We start from the raw sequence: 20,159 nt of genomic DNA, 5'->3' as shown, positions 1-20,159 counted from the left end.
CAATTGCGTCCAGGCTTTTTATTATTATTTATGATAATAAAAAAGCTTCTACCTGCCGTTGCCAATAAATAAAAATAATAAAACTATATTATTTCGCAAAATTTTAATAAAATGTTATCCATAGTAAGCAATGGTTTTTAAAATTTCAATTAAGGTGCTCGTGTTTGAAGACAGTGCCAAGTATCTTGGAATTTTTCCATATCAAATTACGTGGGCTGCTAAAAATGTACACTTACTTGTTGTGATTACTGTATTTTTTCATATTATTTGTCATAACATGTGATTGAAATTGACTGAAATCAAATAATTTTAATTTCTCGTGTTAAGTGCAACTTAAGTAAAATTAAGTAAGTAAGTACATGGCAGAACACAGTGCAAGCGCTGCTGCCAAGCATAATGGATTAGCAAAGATGATTGCAAGACTAAAACAGATCCTCTCTCTCTTCAATGTAAATTTTCTAGACACTATCTTTATAATAAATATACATATAAGAATAAGCTCTGGCATTCTACTTTATCCTTTTGTCCGTGTCTGCCAACTTGGCACAAAGAAACTTTTAATACTTTTACTAAGTTTTTCCTTGTAGAAAGTAAGGGAAAACCTGCTTTTTTGGCGTCTGGAGCATTCGTATGGATTCGCCAAGAATATATTTTAAGGCAGCACACAAGTGAAATATCCCTTTTTTGGGCTTACTTATAATGACTTATAATAATAATATTTCTTCTTCGAAGACGCTACTCTCTTAACAGAGTGGCCGTGCTCGCGAGTTGACGATCAGTTATGAATCTTCATGACGACTTTCTCGTGAAAATAGTGTGGCCGTTTCGCCTTGCCTTCCACACTGCAGCTGCAGTGCTGGAATCCGAAGTTTGTAATTGGCAATAGCGAGCGCTGCGCTGCGCACTCTCACATTAGGTTGCTTAGTCGCCTTTTCCGATATACACCCGCGGGGTGATTTGGGCCCGTCTTATTTAAAACCAGACACAGCACAGACATTATGCAGTCTTAAATTAGTCTTGTTTTTCTATAACAACAATTGAAAGGTTTGGATTCCAGTTTTTACATAATTATTATTTAACTAAAGATAATGACACCTTCTAAACTGTTATACCGTTATAGGTAGAGTCATTCACGATGATGCGTGCCGTGGTTCTTAATACAATGTCATTAATGTCTAATTTTGACAAAATCACGCGTCTTCGTGGATGGCACTAACGTATACTGCGTTGAGTTATCGTTATAGTAGTCGAGCTGTCGTTAGGCCTCCAACAAGATGAAGCGACGACCTGCAGGGCTACTACGAAACTTGAAACTCGAAGTTCGTTTCGTACCGTCCCGCTCGCTCTCGCATTAAATAATATAAGTGTCAGAGGGACCGCACGACACGAACTTCGAGTTGCGAGTTTCGTACTAGCCCTGCTGGTTAGATCGCGGGATCGCGTTGGATTCGGAAAGCACAAGACCGGTCTAAGGTGCTTTAGTTATTATTCTGAGGGTCTGAGTGGAGAGCCTTGGGGGCGGTCTATGTCAAGCAGTGGACGTCTTTCGGCTGACATGATGATGTGATCGTTATAGTTTCTTGGTGCAACTAACGTTTAATGTATACCAGTTTGTCAGAAAAACTATTTAGTAACCATGTACCTTTACGTTTACCTTTAATTTCACTGAGCAAATTTATGCTTTGTTTAAATACGGTATAATTTTCATGTATTTTGTGTGATTTGGTCAGACAACAACCACTAACAGGTGGCTACCTGGCAGACTTTTCTAGATGAACTACAACCTGTTGTGTTTCAGTTTGGGGATAACATAGCCGGAGATATTATTAGCATAGAGGCTTCCATCTTGGTCCTCCTCAAGGTACGCAGCAGCCTTTTTGGCTACATCATGATAAGTAACCTGAGGGTCCCAGTTTTTACTTTTCATCAGGTGAGCTGCGAGTTATAATAATAAATAATACCGTAGTGCTCCGCTAGTTCATTGATTATGGACCTCTGCAAAATAACGACTAAGTAAATGAACACTTACTTTGCTAAGCAGAATCTTCGGATTAGTATTTGGCACTAAGAAACTTACCTAACGCACAGCGTATTATTATTCCGTGTTGTAATACAAACTTCCGGCTGTTGCGAGCTATTATACCCTGTTTGCTACACAGTAATAAAACTGTACGCAAAGAGCTTACAAATTAAATTACATTGTAAGAGTTAGCGGGTGACCGATCCTTCATACCAAAACATGTTTGCGCCCATTTAATCCGAATGTTAGAGAATGTGATCTTTTATAATTCGTATCACAGTTTTTTAGCATTCAAAAGTATCTCCGTTATAATATCGTATTAAAATAGTAGATAATATTATGTCGAATCTTGTGTAATATGCATTTAACCAATATTAACGAACTAACCAACTAAATGAGCTATCAAATTCTTTAATGCACTTATAGAGTAGATTTTTCACGACAGCGTTTTCGCATCGCATCTTCATGGAACAAAGCCATTTTAGTTAGTAAACTTATGCTTTGATTATTGTACCTACTTATTTATTATTTTAAAAATAACAAGTCAGTTTAAGTCACTATGTCACGTAATGACTATAAAAATAGTAATGTTTTGAACATAAGCCTACTATTTAATTAGACATTGGCTAATAGACATAAAACATCTTAATCGTATGCAGCATTGGCCGCAGCAAAGTATTCGAGCTTAAATCACTATTCCTGCTAGACAGTCATTAGCAACTATAGGTAAGCGAAATTCTCGGTACATAAAAGACACTCTTTGACGTAATCACTCAGTACTATATCCTTTATCCATTCATATGTCGATCACCTGGTGGTCAGGTGTAATTGGCTCAGTTTCAGCTTGGTCGGAGCTCGGTGCACGTCGTACGCGAGACGTACTTCTTCCACTCGCTATATATAAGAGGATCTTGCAAAATCGTCGCACATTCGAACCACAACCTGACCAGGAAGTCACCTCTTGATTTTGTCATTCATTCATCAACCAACATGTTCCTATCACTGGTAAGTAATTGTAATAGTAGTTGCAGATTTTTAACATGACCTAGAGTTCATTCCCGGAAAATACAAGATCTCAATTAGTTGTTGATTAAAATCGTTTTTAACATAACATAACACTGTGATTCCAATGGCCTCAGTATCGGGTGTCAAACACAATGTTGCAATGACTGGAGATTAGTGTGTGAATATTTAATCACGCAGGTACGCGAATATCTTTGGTATTTCAAATCATTTGACCTTTGCCGCGTCCTTAGTCCTACTTTTGACAATTCAAGGTAATGTCAAAGTTCTCGCTTAGATAATAATTTCAATTTTGTTAATACTATTAATGTCCTAAAGATTTAGTCTAACGAATTAATCACTTAAATATCATTGTAAGGTCAAGCACCTGGCTGAAATTATTAGGTGAATTTCACTAAGGTCAAGAAATCAGTTAGAATTAACTTATTTCACGTTTCGTAATAATAATAATTCGCTGAAATAAGCTTTTAATTTTATTTTTTGTTTTCAGATTGTGGCAGCGGTGTTGGTGCCCATTTTTACAGCCAGTCCTGTCATCGATAGTCAGGCTAAACCACAAGTACTTCGGTATGAAATGGATACAGCGGGCATGCCTAATTCCTATAATTTTTAGTGAGTATACATACCTAAGCGGGAATAATATTATCCACCAACCAAATATTCTGTAACGTTTATGACATAGAGACTAACTGTCTGATCTTGTAATAGGCAGAATACTAGCTTTTATAAATGGACTAATTAATAATGTTTTTTTTTTCTGTTCCTTAGTGCCAACTTTGGACGCTCCGTTACATGACTAAAGCACTTAATTTTAATTCAGATTTCACCATTATGGAAACAACATGAAATAGAAAAAACATTGCAGAATAAAATGACAAATTCTTATGACTGCCATTTTCAATTTACGTGCTCATAAAACAAATCTTATTGTGATAATAAACTTTAAACTATGGATCGTCAAAGCTATTCATCAGCTATGCTTTTACGGCGGTGACGTTATTTTTTAGCATTTTAAAACTAAATTATCCATTCGAATTTAGCGTCAAATGATTTCTTATCGATGGGCTTAGTAATCCCTACTTATAATTAATATTATAAATGCGAAAGTAACTCTGTCTGTCTGTCTGTTACGCTTTCACGTCGAAACCACTGAACCGATTATGATGAAATTTAGTACAGAGATAATTTGAACCCCAAGGATCAACATAGGATACTATTTATTCCGGTAGAGGGCGCCACCGCGCACCTAGATCCGCGCAGGCCAAGTTGTGCATAAGCTAGTTTCAAACAAAATGCAAAAAATAAATACTTTTAAAAATAAATATCATGGGCACTTGACACCAATTGACCTAGTCCCAAACTAAGCAAAGCTTGTACTATGGATACTAAGCAACGGATAAACATATTTATATAGATAAATACGTACTTAAACACCCAAGACCCGAGGACAAACATTCTTATTATTCATACAAATATCTGCCCCAGCCGGGAATCGAACCCGGGACCTCAAGCTTCGTAGTCAGGTTCTCTAACCACTTGAAAACTAAGCAACCACCCCATTAATGTTTATCTATCTTTTTTTATTTCTAAATTGGTCCGTGAGATTTTTTTATATATCCAAAGCTCGATTCAATTTCATGAATATAATTTTGATCTTAGAAATATTTTTCAGTCACGAAAAAGCATCTAATACGCTCGAAAACCGCTTGTTCCCCTCTACCGTAATGCATTGTCAGAACTTTATTAATTGAATATATATATGTATAAAATATTTCTTTGTAATGTCGTTTTTACTAATTTTAATATATTTTAGGCTTTTCGTGTTTTTAAATATTCCATATTTTGATTTATTGTTTTCATTTCTATAAATAAGTACCCACGTAATTCTTTCGAAAACTCTCAGTTCAAGAAAGGTCCAAACACGGACCCCGAAATCGTTTAGAAGATAATAAATAATGGTTTTTAATGATTAACAAGTAACTACATTTTAGATATATTTATTTTTCAATAAAGGTCACACTCCACATTCCATAACAAATTAATCTCAAAACACATTTCGTTAAAAAAAATGTTCTTGATACAAGCTGTTTGCTGATATCATAGTCCTTTTTGTTGGCTGTACTAGCTTTGTCATTTAACTTATGTATATTTACCACAAGTCGATTTGACTACTATGACAATGAATGAATTTGATACTATGAGGATTGAAATGAACTTCCAAAATGTTAAACAAACAAATAAATATACGAGGTGAAGTTAAATAAAAGTTTGTAGATAATGAAGTCCCCTAGAAAAAAAGACAGTGAAAGCGATCAAAGTATATGTTTAGATATTATTAAAATTATGTTGATAATTTCTATGAACACATACAAAAGCCTTAACGTAGCTCCATTGTGTCCGTGTTAGAATGGTTTTCTTTATAAAGCAGAATAAAAATCTAACGAAAATAATGTGGATTATTGTGTTTGTCCTTTTGCGGCCTCCAAATCGTTCTCACGTGCTCGAGTGCAATCACATAACCCGATTACAGAAATACGTGACAGCAGCGTCGGAACCTGGCCCGCATTGTTTTTTTGGCGAAAGCAAATATTTTAACAACCTGCCTTCCGCAAAGCAAGCGATCCATTTAATCGCCTTTAAAAATTACATTCAGTTGAATTTCAATAATGAATAGTATCTGAACCACTGCAGTGGTAACTCGTAAGAAGTTCCGAAAATACTTTAAACAAAACGCTTCAGTATTCTATGTCATTATCATCATCATCAGCAGGACGAGTTCTACATGTTATTAAACAAAGGCCACCCAGAACGCAAAACTTAAAATTAAATGTTATGTGAAGAAATAAAAAAACTAGCCAAAATCGTGTCGGACACGCCAAGATAGGGCTCCGTAGCCGTTACGAAAAAAATCAAGAATTTGGCCTATTGTATGGAGTCTTCCAAGTTTAGGTGTATTTTGTAACTTAGGCTGCTCTTATTTACTATTAAACTAGTAATAATTCTCAACATAACCGTTATAGTTTTCCTTATAAATTTAATATATTTAAATACTACCAACATGATTTTTTTCAAAATTTTCTAACCAATAGTTTAGGTTTTAGATAGTATAGTAAGTATAGTATAGTTAGAATATTTAATTGTAAAAAGTTTCCACAATGAGTCATGGTTCAAATAATATCTACCTTCTGCACTGCAAATAGTACCTACCTACCTTCTGCACCTGTGATGAAAATCGTAAGACCCTGTTTACATTAATCCAATAAAATCATTCCAGTAGCGTTTCATACGTTTTTGCTGGAATTGTGTTAACGGGGCCTAAGAACCCGCTTGACGCGAGAAGTATAATTCCGATTTTGAATAATCTTTCAGAAGGTTTTGATGAATAAAAGCGATGGTGAACAAGTACCAAGTTCTTCATCAATGAGACACATGTACATATGTTTTTAATTATATTCAACAATTGGAGACCGTAATTTAAAAGAAAGCTGGTTTTTAGACCTACCAACAAAGCGAATTATCAACTGTATATGTAGTAGATTTGTTTGGTATCTCTGTACAATTCACTTCATTTATTTTACCTTATTAGCATCGACGGTCACACTACTTTATTCCAAATAAATAAGTGCATACTTATTTATTACTGAATTATCGTCAAATATTTTATGTGCATTAGTTGTATTTGTTTGCAAACTAAACATGAGTTCGTAATTAGCCGTGACTGAGAAAACATGACAAACGTGAATTGGTGGGATTCCAATTCCAATTGTGGTTGACAAATGTTTTCTTACGTTGATTAACATTCAAAGTGCACCACGTCAAAGGCACACTACACAAATTACTTTGAAACAAAAATTCTGATGGAAAACCTTAAGAAGGGTATTTAATCAAATTAAACATACCTATATCTTTCTGAAATATTCTGGAAAATTATTTCAATTAGAAAGACATTTTATATCCAAGTGCTAACCCAAAGTTAAATAGTTTCAAAGTATATGAAACTGTCATCCATAATCCAGGGTTAATGAAGTTAATTTTGTAACCATACGAGTAGACCGTGTAAGCAGCCCTTACACTTATTAACCTTAGTAAATATTCTATTTTCACTTATGTTAGCTACATTGCACTGTTTTAACACATTGATTGCCAGAACTGCTAGAAAGTGTTAATTCCTCAAATGTATATAAGCGTTTACATGACTTCCAATCAGTGCGTTAAACGCATATGCCTAAATATTCATAGGTACTTAGTAGTTGCTACTCGTAAAAACAGCAAAATTAATCATACATTTGCATGGATAATTTACTTGTCACAATGGTAAAAGTTAATGGAAATTATAACTACCTGCTAACGCAGCTTTAACGGTGTGCAACTTTTTGGTCTTAGTAGCTTTTGGTCTCAACAGCTACTATGCGAGTCTACAAAACTACTCATAGGTAAATTTCTTGTAATGTATGAGCAGGCACAAGGCACAGATTGACTTCAATTTTCTTATGTTATAACAAAAAATAAAACATTTTTAATATCTTTCGGTATTAACTAGTATTTCACGTAGAAAACTGAGCAGCCGTATTCCTTTTACCGAGTTGATTTTTCGCACCATAATATAAACTTAGACACTCGTTGAACGTGGATTTTGACATATATTATGTCAGTTACAAACAGCATGTCTATGACGGGTTTAAGTTCTTTGTGGTAAGATCGTATTATTATTTTAACTATGACGTTGTTAGGGCAATGCACTTAGTTGTTATGTTCAGGGTGAGGTAGGCAACAGGATGTCTCGTTACACTTGGATTCCGTCGAAAAAAATATTTTTTAATGTTGCAAATTAAACATACTCTTTTGTTCTGAGTTTTGCTTTCAATTAATATACGATTTATAAATAACTAGCTGCCCGCCCCATCTTTACTTTTCGAGGTTGTCGCCTTTTAAAAGGAAGATTTTCACCTTTTCTTACAATTTGGTTAATGTTTTCTTTTATGAAAATGAAAATGAAAATGAAAATGAAAAAAAAAATTTTATACAACACCTTGTTGCCTTATTTAGACACTTACAAACGGAATAAAAAAAGATTTAGCCAAATAATGCAGTCGTTATGAAGTGATACGTTTACTTACACTCAGCAATTAGCTACATTATATTAAAGTACCTGGGCGACCGAGCTTTGCTCGGGCTTAAATTCATTAATAAGCGTTTTCCCAGAGATAAAACCAAGCTAGATTGATTTGTCATCCCCGAAAACCCCTTACATACCAAATTTCATCGAAATCGTAGGAGCCGTTTCCAAAATTCTAATTATATATAATATTTGTTTTATATAGATAGATAGATAGATACATCAATACTTAATTAAGAATTGTTATACCATACCTGCAACTAAAGTGAACCACCATTTAGATACGCCAGTTAATGTGTAGGTATATAGAGTTACCTTTAGTAAATCGTTGCTAATATAAAATTAATTAGATGAAATATGAATTGGATTCTTAAACTGCGATGGGAAATTGGACACAGATTCGTATTAAATGGTTTACTACATGTGACTCTACCCTCATAAAATCAAGTTTTTTACTTGTTCCACAAATATTTTGGTTTCCACGGGAAAAATAAGTCCATTATTTACCTCTGTCTCACCAAAGACACGTGTGCCACATTTCGTGATTATTGGTTGTAATGTTGTCATAAAATCGAAACAAACATACTGATTCGTCATGTTTCTTTAATTTAACTTTTTTGGAAAAGTACAGTCACAACAAGGGATTGTTGAGCCACTTCCCACCATTCGTAATTTTTGCGTGTTATGCTATTCGGGCTTATATATAAATGGCAATGTTTACTACTAGTATATAATGTATTTCGGGTTTTTTCAATGCCAATATTTACTACCAACTTAAATTACTGCATAGTAGGTAGATGTTGTAGGTTAATACGACAGAGGTAAAGAGAAACTTAATTATTTTCTTCAGGGCAGGAGCAAAAAACGGTTTAAAAAAACTCAAAGTAATCCTTTACTTCATACATGTCAGTCGTTTAAATAAATATGAATCAAATCGTTTTGATACATGTCATGTAGTCATGTTACAATGGTACCATAAAAAGTAGAACAGAGAACGGTGATGTAGGCAGGATAAAAGTGACAAAAACATGATCATCCGCCTCCAACAAGTTGAATGTCCGTTTCTGGGTCGCATACCTAAATAAACCTTTCATATAAAAACAATTGAAACGGTATTAAATTTTTATCGAAGGTTTATGGCAAGGAAAACTTAAGAAAGTAATCTTTTGCATGCAAGTAATACACATCCTACTAATATTGTAAATGAGAAAGTTAATGAATCTGTGGGCGTGTCGTTATTCTTTAAAACGGGTTTAGGGGGTTATTCGGGGTTTAAACGGGTCGGGTTTAGTAACACGATTAGCTACTTTTTATTCAAATATTTACCTATACGAGATAAAATTCTAAAGCCTTAACCGCTAAGTGTAAGAGAAATGTGGAATATCGAAAATACAAACTGAGACATGGATGCACAGATAAACCAGAAAAAGAGACCAGCGCTGGGAATCGAACCCAGGTCCTCAGCAATCCGTGCTGCGTGCTATAACCCCTACACCACCGCTGGACAGGAATTTAGACACGAATTTTTCCTATGCATGCATATCTCAGGTTGCTTATTTCTACTACGCTACTTATGCAGCAGCACTAGCGACATCTATGTTTCGCTCTCATCGAGAGACGTCAACATTATTTCGGAACCAACCGCTCACCCAGACAAGAGATGTCGCTACTAAGCAATCAAATCATGATTGGTTATTTGGAGTCTTTTTGTATTTTTTATTTCAACTCCAAATTTGTTACTTTTACGGGTATCCCGTGAAACCATATCGAAAATACAAACTGAGACATGGATGCACAGAAAAACCAGAAAAAGAGACCAGCGCTGGTTTGAGCGGTTGGTTCCGAAATAATGTTGACGTCTCTCGATGAGAGCGAAACATAGATGTCGCTAGTGCTGCTGCATAAGTAGCGTAGTAGAAATAAGCAACCTGAGATATGTATGCATAGGAAAAATTCGTGTCTAAATTCCTGTCCAGCGGTGGTGTAGGGGTTATAGCACGCAGCACGGATTGCTGAGGACCTGGGTTCGATTCCCAGCGCTGGTCTCTTTTTCTGGTTTTTCTGTGCATCCATGTCTCAGTTTGTATTTTCGATATGGTTTCACGGGATACCCGTAAAAGTAACAAATTTGGAGTTGAAATAAAAAATACAAAAAGACTCCAAATAACCAATCAAAATGTGGAATAGTTAAAAGATTTTTTACAAACAATGTAAATGAGGATCTTTATGTTATTTTTGAGTATTCCTATCTCTGAGTCTGACTCTGAGAGTCTTAAATTTAGTAAAATATCTACCAATATCAATTCAACTGCCAAATCTAATGAATGGTTGCCGCGGGTAAAGGTATAGGCTGTTCTGTACTATATGTATGCCGTATGCTTATTAGCCATTTATTTTTGTTTGCGGATGCAAATTACGCATGACGCAGGTCCCTTGCAGATAGAGCCAATATTGATTAAGTGCATTTCTTAACATCTTACGATTTTATTTACATAAATCATATTACTTAAGCTCTAGTGAGACATATTTGATTAAATTAATAAATTAAAAAGGTTCAACTCACGATTATATGTCAAAACGGTACGACTTGTTTCGATCATTTCATAAATCATCATTAAATTTCTAGGTCTTCCATTTTTGACATCGTTTCATGGTTCAAATACAACAAAGGCCATCGAGATAACAAGTGGTTTGGTTATTTCGTTTTGCTTAAATAACTTAATTAGTTGACCCAAAGACGTCATTAATTACACACAACACTAACATCATTTTTACTAAAAAAAACTTCAGTACCTACCTACCTAATCTTTATATATGTGCTGTTAGCGTGTACATCTCTAGCAGTTGTCTTTTACACTTTACTTACTTTCTTCCACGTTAACGAAATGAAGAGCGAGTCCAACTAGCACTTAACCGGTTTCTTTTTCGATGACAATCCTTAGTACCTACAATGTACTTATCACAATTATTTGTTGCCATTCCAGTTATGATACTAGTGACGGCTCATCACGAACTGAACGGGGGGCAATTCTAAACCTTGGAACCAAGGACGCTGCCCTGGATGTACTGGGTACCGTGCGCTGGTACGACAACAAAGGGCAACTCTACGAAATGTCGTATAAGGCTGGGAAAAGAGGCTACAGAACGATTATTAAAAAAGTACACGAGGAGTGAAATTTACCTCGAGATAATGATGGAAGCAAACAAGACTGGAAATTATTGAATGCGATGTTGTGAAAATTTCAAGTTTAACTTGAATATTTATGAGGTGTAATTTATTGATATTTTATTTATTAAATTATTTTACTACGTTTAAGTTGTTTTTATTGTAACAAAATAACAACAAACATTATTTAAATCAATATTGGGTCTATTCCATGAACTGAAATGCGGATGATCTTCTATTCTACTTATTTTACTATAAGATAAAAAATATAGAATAAAAACTTGGCAAACATTGTAAATTAAAAATAGGTAAAAAATACAAGCGTTACGATAGCATCGAACATTAAGATTGTTTGTAAATAATATTCATATTCTGAGGTCTTCGTTTTCCCGTAGTTATGAAAGGTACGCTAGTAAGATGTTTTCTCATATTAAATAAAATAATAGTTCCTTGTGCAAGGTCCGCCCGGATTGCTACCACCATTTTGCTCGCTAATCCTGCCGTGAAGCAGCAGTGCTTGCACTGTTGTGTTTCGGCGTGGAGAGTAAGACAGCCGGTGAAATTACTGGCACTTGAGGTATCCCATCTTAGGCCTCTAGGTTGGCAACGCATCTGCAATACCCCTGGTGTTGCAGATGTTTATGGGCGGTGGTGATTTCTTACCATCAGGAGACCCACTTGCTCGTTTGCCATCCAGTCGAATAAAAAAAAAAAAAAAAAAAGTTTCTAGTGTATTAGGTAGTTCGACAGTTGCTAAATTGGCGACTTCTGACATCAGGCATCCTTGGCCAGAGTAGACTAGACGGCATTGTAGTCCAATCAATAAACATTGGCTTTGTATAGAGGCTGTGGCAATAAAGCAAACGTCCGTGAATTATTATAAATTACCCGTAAAACAGACAACCCATTGAAGTCCATAAAAAATTGATGGCTTAACAGGATAGGTACAACTGGGACGTAATCATCCCAGTAGTCCCATGATGGGACAACTCAATGGGACTAGTGGGATAGACGGCATTACATTTAAAACTTGCACTACGATACACATTACTCTGTGGTGATAACTAAAGAAACCTAGAATGAAAAATAAAAGCCACCGATACAATTAAAAATATTCTTACGTTATACGTTTTAAATCAGAATACTCGTAACTCGGTATCGTAGTTTTGACCTATTGATGATGGTCAAATATTTTTGTCTTATCATATTGTTTAGTCGAATAAATAAAACAAATAAATAAATATCATGATTGTTAAATAATTGTTGTTGAATAATGATTGTTTCATGTAATTAAAATTTAATAAAAAGTAATTTTCAGAAAAATAATAAAATAAACTTAATCTATCCTATATAAATCAATTAAAGAAAAGAACATTGTCCGAAATATACAGTTACAGTCTATTTTTGATCTGGAATGGGCTGCAAGTGTATCGGTTGGGTGTGCACTAGTAAATTCCAATATTTGGTACTGTTCACAATAGTGGGCCGTAAGTATTTTTAAAATGAATTAAGGACCCTTATTTTTATTTTTTTCTAACAATTGTCGGAGAACAGACTATGTATAGGCACAACTGGGAAAAATTACACCAAAGTACCTATCACCTATCATTCGACTAAAATGTTATCAGTTAAATAACTTTAAAATACTTGATTCTACGCACGGTAAGTACTGCGTTAAATACTTTGTGTTTACTGTTACTTTTTCATATGACTACTGATAAATTATTGTCAGGGTCTAACGCATTCTTGACTGGTCTAACAGGCACTCCGCGAGATTTCATAACTTGATTGTGTTATCACCTCCGTACCGCGCGTTTGCACTTAGTCAATCGCTGTAACAATAGCAAACAAACACTGTATATTTAAGAAAAATGTAGTCAATTTTGAATCAGTGTTCTTTCACTTCACATTCCGATCATCATGTTTGCTTTGGTAAGTCTGGAAATTCAAAATTATACGTAAAAAAAGTCCGTTAAAATTTATCCTTAGCTAAATATTGATTTAGAATACAAGAAACAAGACCATAACTCTTCCTTTCTTACTTCCTTATTATTAATTCTTCAAATATTATTAAAGATTTTCTTAATCCTACGGAATTCTTCATCTTGTCCTAATCAAAGGACGTACCTATTTTGTAAATATTACGAATATACCTACTTACTAATAATTATTATCAATTATATGATTACTAATATAATTGAGTATTTACGAAATACATACTCTTAAGAGTACGTATTGAATTTTTAGCTAAGAATAATCTTAACAAAAAAATAAATTATGTTAATGTATCCTAAACAGCAAACTTATGTAGAGTCATCTGCATTAATATTTCCGTAGAATAATATCTCACACATCCTACTGGACCTAGAAATTATTTATGCACGCTTTGTTGTGTCAGATATTGGTGCTGGTGACATTACTTACTTACTCGTAGTTCAAAACTGACATTAACATAGAACTAGCTTCATTAAAAATGATTAGCACGAACCAGCTACTGCTGAATGTAAGCGATGTGGATGCAAACTGATATTATGATTAATGCAATCAAAGGCCTATTTTAGGAATTAATTCATTATGAGGCTTAATTGTTATAATAATCGTTGCAGAAACTTGTGGTACTGGCTTTCGTAGCAGTATCTTTGGCTGCTGAAGACGCGCCCAAGCCTGATGTGGAAGTCCTCACTGAGAATGCTTTCGTCAGAGAAGATGGTTATAACTTTGCGTGAGTCTTGTAAATTATCTTAAATATCTCAAATCTGTAAGAATTTGGAGCACATTCCTTTTTAACCGCCGTAAATTTCTTTTTCACTTTATTCGTACAATTTGTACCTAATTAATGCTCATATAATTAATTGAATTAAATGGAAGAATAAAGTATGTCATAAATCATAATGTCTCAACGTCAACGTTGGCAAAATATACCTACCAAAGACGAGAGATATAAAAGAAAATCTCAATAAAATTTCGAACTTATTAAAAGATTTGCTTTGTTCTCATCAACTTTACTACGAACATTTAACCTGCCTTTTAAACTGTGATTTTCAAATGATTATTTCTCCAAACTTCAGGTACAAGCTGAGTGACGGCATTTCTCGGCAAGAAGAAGGCGAACTGATCACTGTAGGAGACCATAAAGGCATCGGAGTTAAGGGTTCGTACTCCTACGTGGCCCCCGATGGCCAGGAGTACACCGTTACCTACACTGCTGACGATAAAGGATTTAACCCAGTTGTTCACGCAGCTCCAGCTGCAGGGCAATAAATTATTTTAATTGATTTCATTTGTTTCTTTTCTATTTTTTAAAAACTGCATTCGGATTCTGTGAGCATTCTGTGGCATGGTGAAATGTTTTCTATTGTGAATATCTTCATTTTATTTTCCATTCTCCCTTCATCATCATCATGATCCCAGACTATATACGCCTCACTACTGGACACAGGCCTCCTTTCAGACGTTTCCACGTTGGTCAACTATTCCGTCCATTATCCCTTAAGTGAAAGAAAAAAAAACACATATTTTCACGCTAAGCAATCTTTTAAAAAATAGTTATTACTCGGTCAGGAATAATTGATTAATTCAGGAGTTACTTTAAATAAAAAAAGGAAAACTAGTTCCTTGGTTTGGAATAAAACAAATCTAAATAAAATTGAAACTTTCATGAAATACAGTGGCCAGATAAAAAACTTTATGTAAAAGTTTTAATTGTTTATCAGAAAACTGCAGATTTTAATTGTCGTTTGGACCAATTTTTTTTCTCAATCAAACTAAGAACTCCAAAAATTTAGTAAAATACATTTTTATCAACATCACGAAAACTAGTGCAAAAGTAACTGCAGTGTAGCTAGTTTACATCGTCATATTTATCATTATTTTGTCGACCGGATAGCCAAGTGGTTAGTGAACCTGACTACGAAGCTTGAGGTCCCGGGCTCGATACCCAGCCGGGGCAAATATTTGTATGAATAATACGAATGTTTGTTCTCGGGTCTTGGACGCCTAACATGTATTTAACCAGTTTAATACATCAGTGTATTTAACTATGTATTATCTATATGTATGTGTTTATCCGTTGCCCAGTATCCATAATATAAGCTTTGCTTAGTATGGAACTAGGTTAATTGGTGTTAATTATCCCATGATATTTGATATTTGATTTGAAATTATTACCTTGTCATTGAATATTGCTCAACGGAATGATTTTTAGTCGGTTTCTTATTGCAACTAGGCTATGGGTACGCAAATAATAACCACGAGAAAGTAAAACTAGGCTTTGGCAACAATTCACAAAAAAGTGGCTAATTACTTCAGGCTATTTTTGCTGTTTCAATTACAATTTGTTATAAAGTTAACAATTAGGCGCAGGAAATAGCAAATACGCTCTCAAGCCAATGAATATCTGACCCTGCGCAACTGGTAGTTAGTTCAAGCAATCGTTAAAATCGTGCTTATACCTATCAAGTGTGTATTCCATGATTAAAAGTGTGTACCTACCGAGATAACATTTGCTAGTTTAACTTTTAAATAGCTTTGACTACTGGGTTCAAGGGTTAAACGCATGTACTTATTCGACACCGAGCAACTCGGTTAGTAGCTAAGAGCAGGTTTGTTTGGGCTAGCGACCAAGATGCATGCGGCACTAGGTCATCGATAGATGTTTATATTCAGAATACCACTCAAAAGTGTTAAAAATCTGCGTATTGCTACAAAACCACATCTCACACTATTTAAATTTCGTCTAATTAGTAAAATGAATGAGCTGTGATTTGCTACTACCCAATTCGCCGCACAATAGCACATTTTTTACTAATTTAGAATATATTTTCTTGTGATTTAATTTCAATAATTAGTCGCCTAAATTGATAACCGTATCCCGAACTCTTTATTTAATAGTAGCTATATAATGTATATATAACTATAGGTACCGGGTATGGCTTGTAATATGAGCAAATAATTAAAACATAGAGCATACTCCTCAAACTAAACAACATTAGTTCAGCGACTTTTTTTTTTTTTTTCAATATTTATTACCCTTTTAAGTTTATTCAAAGAAGCAATGTAAAGCTAACTGCTTGATGTTTGTAGCGTGACATGCGACGTCAGTTGGGTTCTAGGATAGCATACATTGATAGCAGTATTTAATTTGTATGAAAAAAGGAAAATTCAAAGACTCCATTATTTTTAAAAGTCGCTGAACAACATTTAGTTCGTTAAGTTTGACGAGGATGACCTATGTTTTAATTTTTTTGTCGTATTTACAGGCCACACCCGGTATAAAAAAATCTATTAGAAAAACTTTGTTTCTCAACTTCTATGAAACTGACATGCGTCCTTTTGAACTATCACGGCAGAGCACACATCTTCATTGTCTTTTAGGGGTTAGAATTCCATCGTAGTTTGCACGAATATCGTTTAAATATTATAATGGTATTCATTTCCTCTTCATGTTGGTTTCGGCTCCATTAATCCCTTTCTAATGACCAGGTCTCCATTAGTCATAGACATAAGGCAAGAGAAAAAATTCCAAGACAAACATTTTAATTGCTATCTATATATTTACTCGTATGTCAATTAGAAAATGAGATAATCCCATTATCCCACTAATATTATAAATGCGAAAGTTTGTAAGTCTGTTTGTTTGTTTGTTACTTCATCACGTCTAAACCATTAAACCGATTTAGATGAAATTCGGTACACAGATAGTTTGAGTCCCGGAGAAGGACATAGAATAGTTTGTGTCCAGGAAAATCTGGAGGAGGAGGGATAGGGACTTGGAGGTCTCAGCTTTGGAGGAGACAAACTGACAAATTGACCGATAATATGTTAATTTAATCAATATTTAATTCAAGAACTTTTAGTTGGCTAACTTGATGTTTTTTTTTATACGGTTACTAGAATAAAAGTGGTAATTTTACTAAAACAAAAAATTGGTTCAACTGTTCAACTCATAGGTAATTAAGAATACCGAATTAACTAACTCCCGACTAAAAATAAACTTGCAAGGTCTATACCTAACTCACACAGCCACTAGTTATGAGCATATTAGGTACATGGAATCTATCTTCTACATAATCTACCTACACTCTTTATTAAAAAATACTATCAGCTATATTTAAACATTCATCTTTTCTCCTTTTTTCTGTAAAAATAATATAAAATTAAAATAAATTCTTGGTAAATGAGTAAGAATATGAATGAAAGCTTCTGGTCTTATTTATTAGGTACACGGTGACGTAGCGAACCGTTTGCTTGCAGTCTGTTTCAAAAATCGTTCTAGATAAAACAACATATAAGATGTTAATAAATCTTTATTAAAGACATTGTCACGCACTGCGACAAGATGTACAGTCGAGTTTATAAACTTGTGACACGGCTCTATTGTTAACGGCGTAGAAGCGTGTTCAGATATTTTTGATCAAATGTTTGCTCACAAGTTTATGAACTCGACTGTACAAGGATACATTTCTTAAAAAATATTTGGTTACAGCGATACGAATGTTGTATTCTTAGAGCCTTATTTTATAATGGTTAAGATTGGGGAGCAGGCTGGTCGTCACCAACGTGTTGGGTAGGTTGGTATCCGTTTTTGTCGGCGACGAAGGTAACCGAGACGTGTTGGCCATCAGGAGCGACGTATTTGTAGCTGCCCTTAACAGAAAGACCCTGTTGGTCGGTGTCGTTCTTGTATTCTCCCTGCTCTTGCCTTTGCGTACCGTCGCTGGTCTCGAAGCTGAAAAAAAGTTAGTAACAATTCGGTTAAAATTCTGTGAATTGGAAAAACATAAAGTTTGTTCTAGATATTGAAAAAAAAATCTGGAATATTTCAGCAGGTGGTTCCTTGATTTCGGCTAAAACCCTTGTAATTTTTGTGTTTGGCAAAAATTTGTCGATGTTATATACGACGTCTCAAGGCGTGACTAAATTTTTAATCAAAATTCCGATGAAATTTCTCTATAGGAGTTTCCAGTCAAACTGACACAATCATCTACTCGGACTAAAATATTCTAGGCTAATGGTAAAACATCGTAAAACACTTAGTATTTGATTTTCCCTTTACATTTTTTTTAATGTAGGTAGCTACCTACGTATTTTGTATGATTTGTTCCACGAACATAACTGTAATATTTATGAAGACTGATAAGTTGTTTAAGCTTTGTATAATCGTAAATGGTGCAGAATTACTTACTCAAAGTTGTATCCGTTGACATCGAGTTCTGAATCTTGTTTGACAATCTGGACGGGTGCTGCTTGAGGCTTGTCCTGGGGCACGGCAAACACGAAGGCAACGGCAGCCAGGGCGCAAATAGTCTACAAAAAAAATATTCATATAAAAACTCAAAAAACTTTTTGTATTTAAAAGAGCAAAGTTTTGACACGAAAGGTTTAATTATAATTATTATATACCTATCAGGTTTATAACCGTAATTCTAAATTTAAAATAAGCTAAATTTGCGAGCTATTTAAAGCAAGTAATTTCTGTATTTTGCTGTCTTATTTTAAGCAGTTTTGTTTTTTAGCGACGTTAATTTTAAATATTTTTTTCTTACAAAATGGATAATTGAGGTAAAAAAACCAAACAGCTTTTAGTGATACGCCTTGTGTCTGTAAATTAAAACTAAATTTGCACTGTGTAAGATCACCGTTATTTTTTTTATCAATACATTATCTTATCACTATTTTCACAAAGCACTTTTGGGATAACTTACAATTTTCATCATTTTGAAGTTTTTTTTGGGATTTTTTTGGAGGTATGTGTTGATGGTTGGACGAGTCCCGAATGTCTACTGTTTGGAGTGACAACTTGAGCTATAAATATCCTCTCCATAGTATTGACAATGAGATGTTTCGAAGTTTCATTGGCAAGCCGAGGTGTTAATCACAATAATGCAAACAGTATGTTTAAGGTGATCCATGAAAACGTTACGAGGATTTGTCAATCGTGTAAATTGTTTACACTTGACGGGCCGTGCATCACTTAACCTACATCGCTTTGTATTTTAAGTTTTTTTAAACCTATCCCTCCCTCTTCGCCTCCGCCTTTGTAACAGGTATCTCAAAGTTTGTCAATTGTATTTGTTTCTTTTCTTTTGTACAATAAAGAGTTTACAAACATAAAATCAAATAAGTACCTACTTGATTACATACAACCACACTGCCCGTAATAGCCAATACCCAAAGCATCCAAAAGTATGGAACAGACTAGAAAATTGACCATTATGATTTTAATTGAATTACTCACTAGTCACTAAAAACTATAGACTCCATTGCTATTCAGCGGGGTAATGTTGCTGTTGTAATGGAGACCTTTGAGTTGGGTAGGACTCTGGATAGGGATTGAATGGGCACGTATCTGAATATTGAAAATTGAAATATCTTTACCTCTTTACTGGTTGTTGTATAATCTAAGATTTCATTGTAATTAGTCATATTGTACCGCTTGTACCCGAATAAACATTAAAACATTACAAAATCGATAGTTAAAATATATAAATCGACGGTCAAAATATCGAACTTAACCTTACCTATTTAACCTACTTTCTATATTTTGACCGTCAATTTTTTAACTTTAGATACCTATTATTAATTTTCGATATTCAGATACGTTCCCCATCGGATATGTTAAAATTAATTCACGAGGTATTTTTTGTTTGTATATTTTATAAGGTTTGATGAGGCTTGTCTCGGAGTTGCGGATGTATCAATGTTATTTTTATATATTTTTTATTAATTTAATGAAGCATGTCACTATGGATCAAGTATGAGATATTGTCGTGGGTATATAAGATTAAATTGGCAAAACCAGTGTTATTTATTTCACTTGAGCTATGCGATGACTT

The 20,159-nt window shown here is 34.3% G+C and overlaps 3 protein-coding genes across 4 annotated transcripts; 2 read left to right on the top strand and 1 right to left on the bottom strand.

Moving 5' to 3' along the window:
• The first annotated feature begins 1,873 nt into the window (after positions 1 to 1,873).
• On the top strand, positions 1,874 to 11,471 carry LOC141433317 (flexible cuticle protein 12-like). 2 transcript variants are annotated; one of them, XM_074095301.1, is made up of 4 exons: positions 1,874 to 1,930; positions 2,864 to 3,025; positions 3,534 to 3,655; positions 11,144 to 11,471. In XM_074095301.1, exons 1-4 carry the CDS (start codon positions 1,889 to 1,891, stop codon positions 11,331 to 11,333), a joined length of 516 nt encoding a protein of 171 aa, XP_073951402.1. In that variant the 5' UTR covers positions 1,874 to 1,888; the 3' UTR covers positions 11,334 to 11,471. The 2 variants fall into 2 exon arrangements, with proteins under 2 accessions (XP_073951402.1, XP_073951401.1); XM_074095300.1 differs by having other exon boundaries at positions 2,858 to 3,025.
• Positions 11,472 to 13,148: 1,677 nt separating this feature from the next.
• LOC141433782 (endocuticle structural glycoprotein SgAbd-5-like) lies at positions 13,149 to 14,600 on the top strand. The gene is made up of 3 exons (XM_074095885.1): positions 13,149 to 13,257; positions 13,932 to 14,047; positions 14,394 to 14,600. Exons 1-3 carry the CDS (start codon positions 13,246 to 13,248, stop codon positions 14,584 to 14,586), a joined length of 321 nt encoding a protein of 106 aa, XP_073951986.1. The 5' UTR covers positions 13,149 to 13,245; the 3' UTR covers positions 14,587 to 14,600.
• A 3,012-nt stretch (positions 14,601 to 17,612) lies between these two features.
• LOC141433781 (endocuticle structural glycoprotein ABD-5-like) lies at positions 17,613 to 19,139 on the bottom strand. Its single transcript, XM_074095884.1, has 3 exons — positions 19,029 to 19,139; positions 18,509 to 18,630; positions 17,613 to 18,052 (listed from the first exon to the last, which is right to left on the bottom strand). Exons 1-3 carry the CDS (start codon positions 19,038 to 19,040, stop codon positions 17,851 to 17,853), a joined length of 336 nt encoding a protein of 111 aa, XP_073951985.1. The 5' UTR covers positions 19,041 to 19,139; the 3' UTR covers positions 17,613 to 17,850.
• Positions 19,140 to 20,159: the final 1,020 nt, after the last annotated feature.

This window comes from Choristoneura fumiferana, chromosome 12 (assembly GCF_025370935.1).
Source record: "Choristoneura fumiferana chromosome 12, NRCan_CFum_1, whole genome shotgun sequence".
Taxonomy (NCBI): Eukaryota; Metazoa; Arthropoda; class Insecta; order Lepidoptera; family Tortricidae; genus Choristoneura; species Choristoneura fumiferana.
The sequence above is the reverse complement of the archived record's forward strand: the minus strand, read 5'-3'. Positions and strand labels throughout refer to the sequence as shown.

Coding starts and splice junctions, on each gene's coding strand:
- LOC141433317 (XM_074095300.1), top strand. CDS start 1,889: ATGATAAGTAACCTGAGGGTCCCAGTTTTTACTTTTCATCAG. Junction 3,026..3,533: donor CCAACATGTTCCTATCACTG/GTAAGTAATTGT, acceptor TTTTGTTTTCAG/ATTGTGGCAGCGGTGTTGGT. Junction 3,656..11,143: donor CCTAATTCCTATAATTTTTA/GTGAGTATACAT, acceptor TTGCCATTCCAG/TTATGATACTAGTGACGGCT.
- LOC141433782 (XM_074095885.1), top strand. Junction 14,048..14,393: donor GAAGATGGTTATAACTTTGC/GTGAGTCTTGTA, acceptor TCCAAACTTCAG/GTACAAGCTGAGTGACGGCA.
- LOC141433781 (XM_074095884.1), bottom strand. Junction 18,053..18,508: donor GTCAACGGATACAACTTTGA/GTAAGTAATTCT, acceptor ACTTTTTTTCAG/CTTCGAGACCAGCGACGGTA.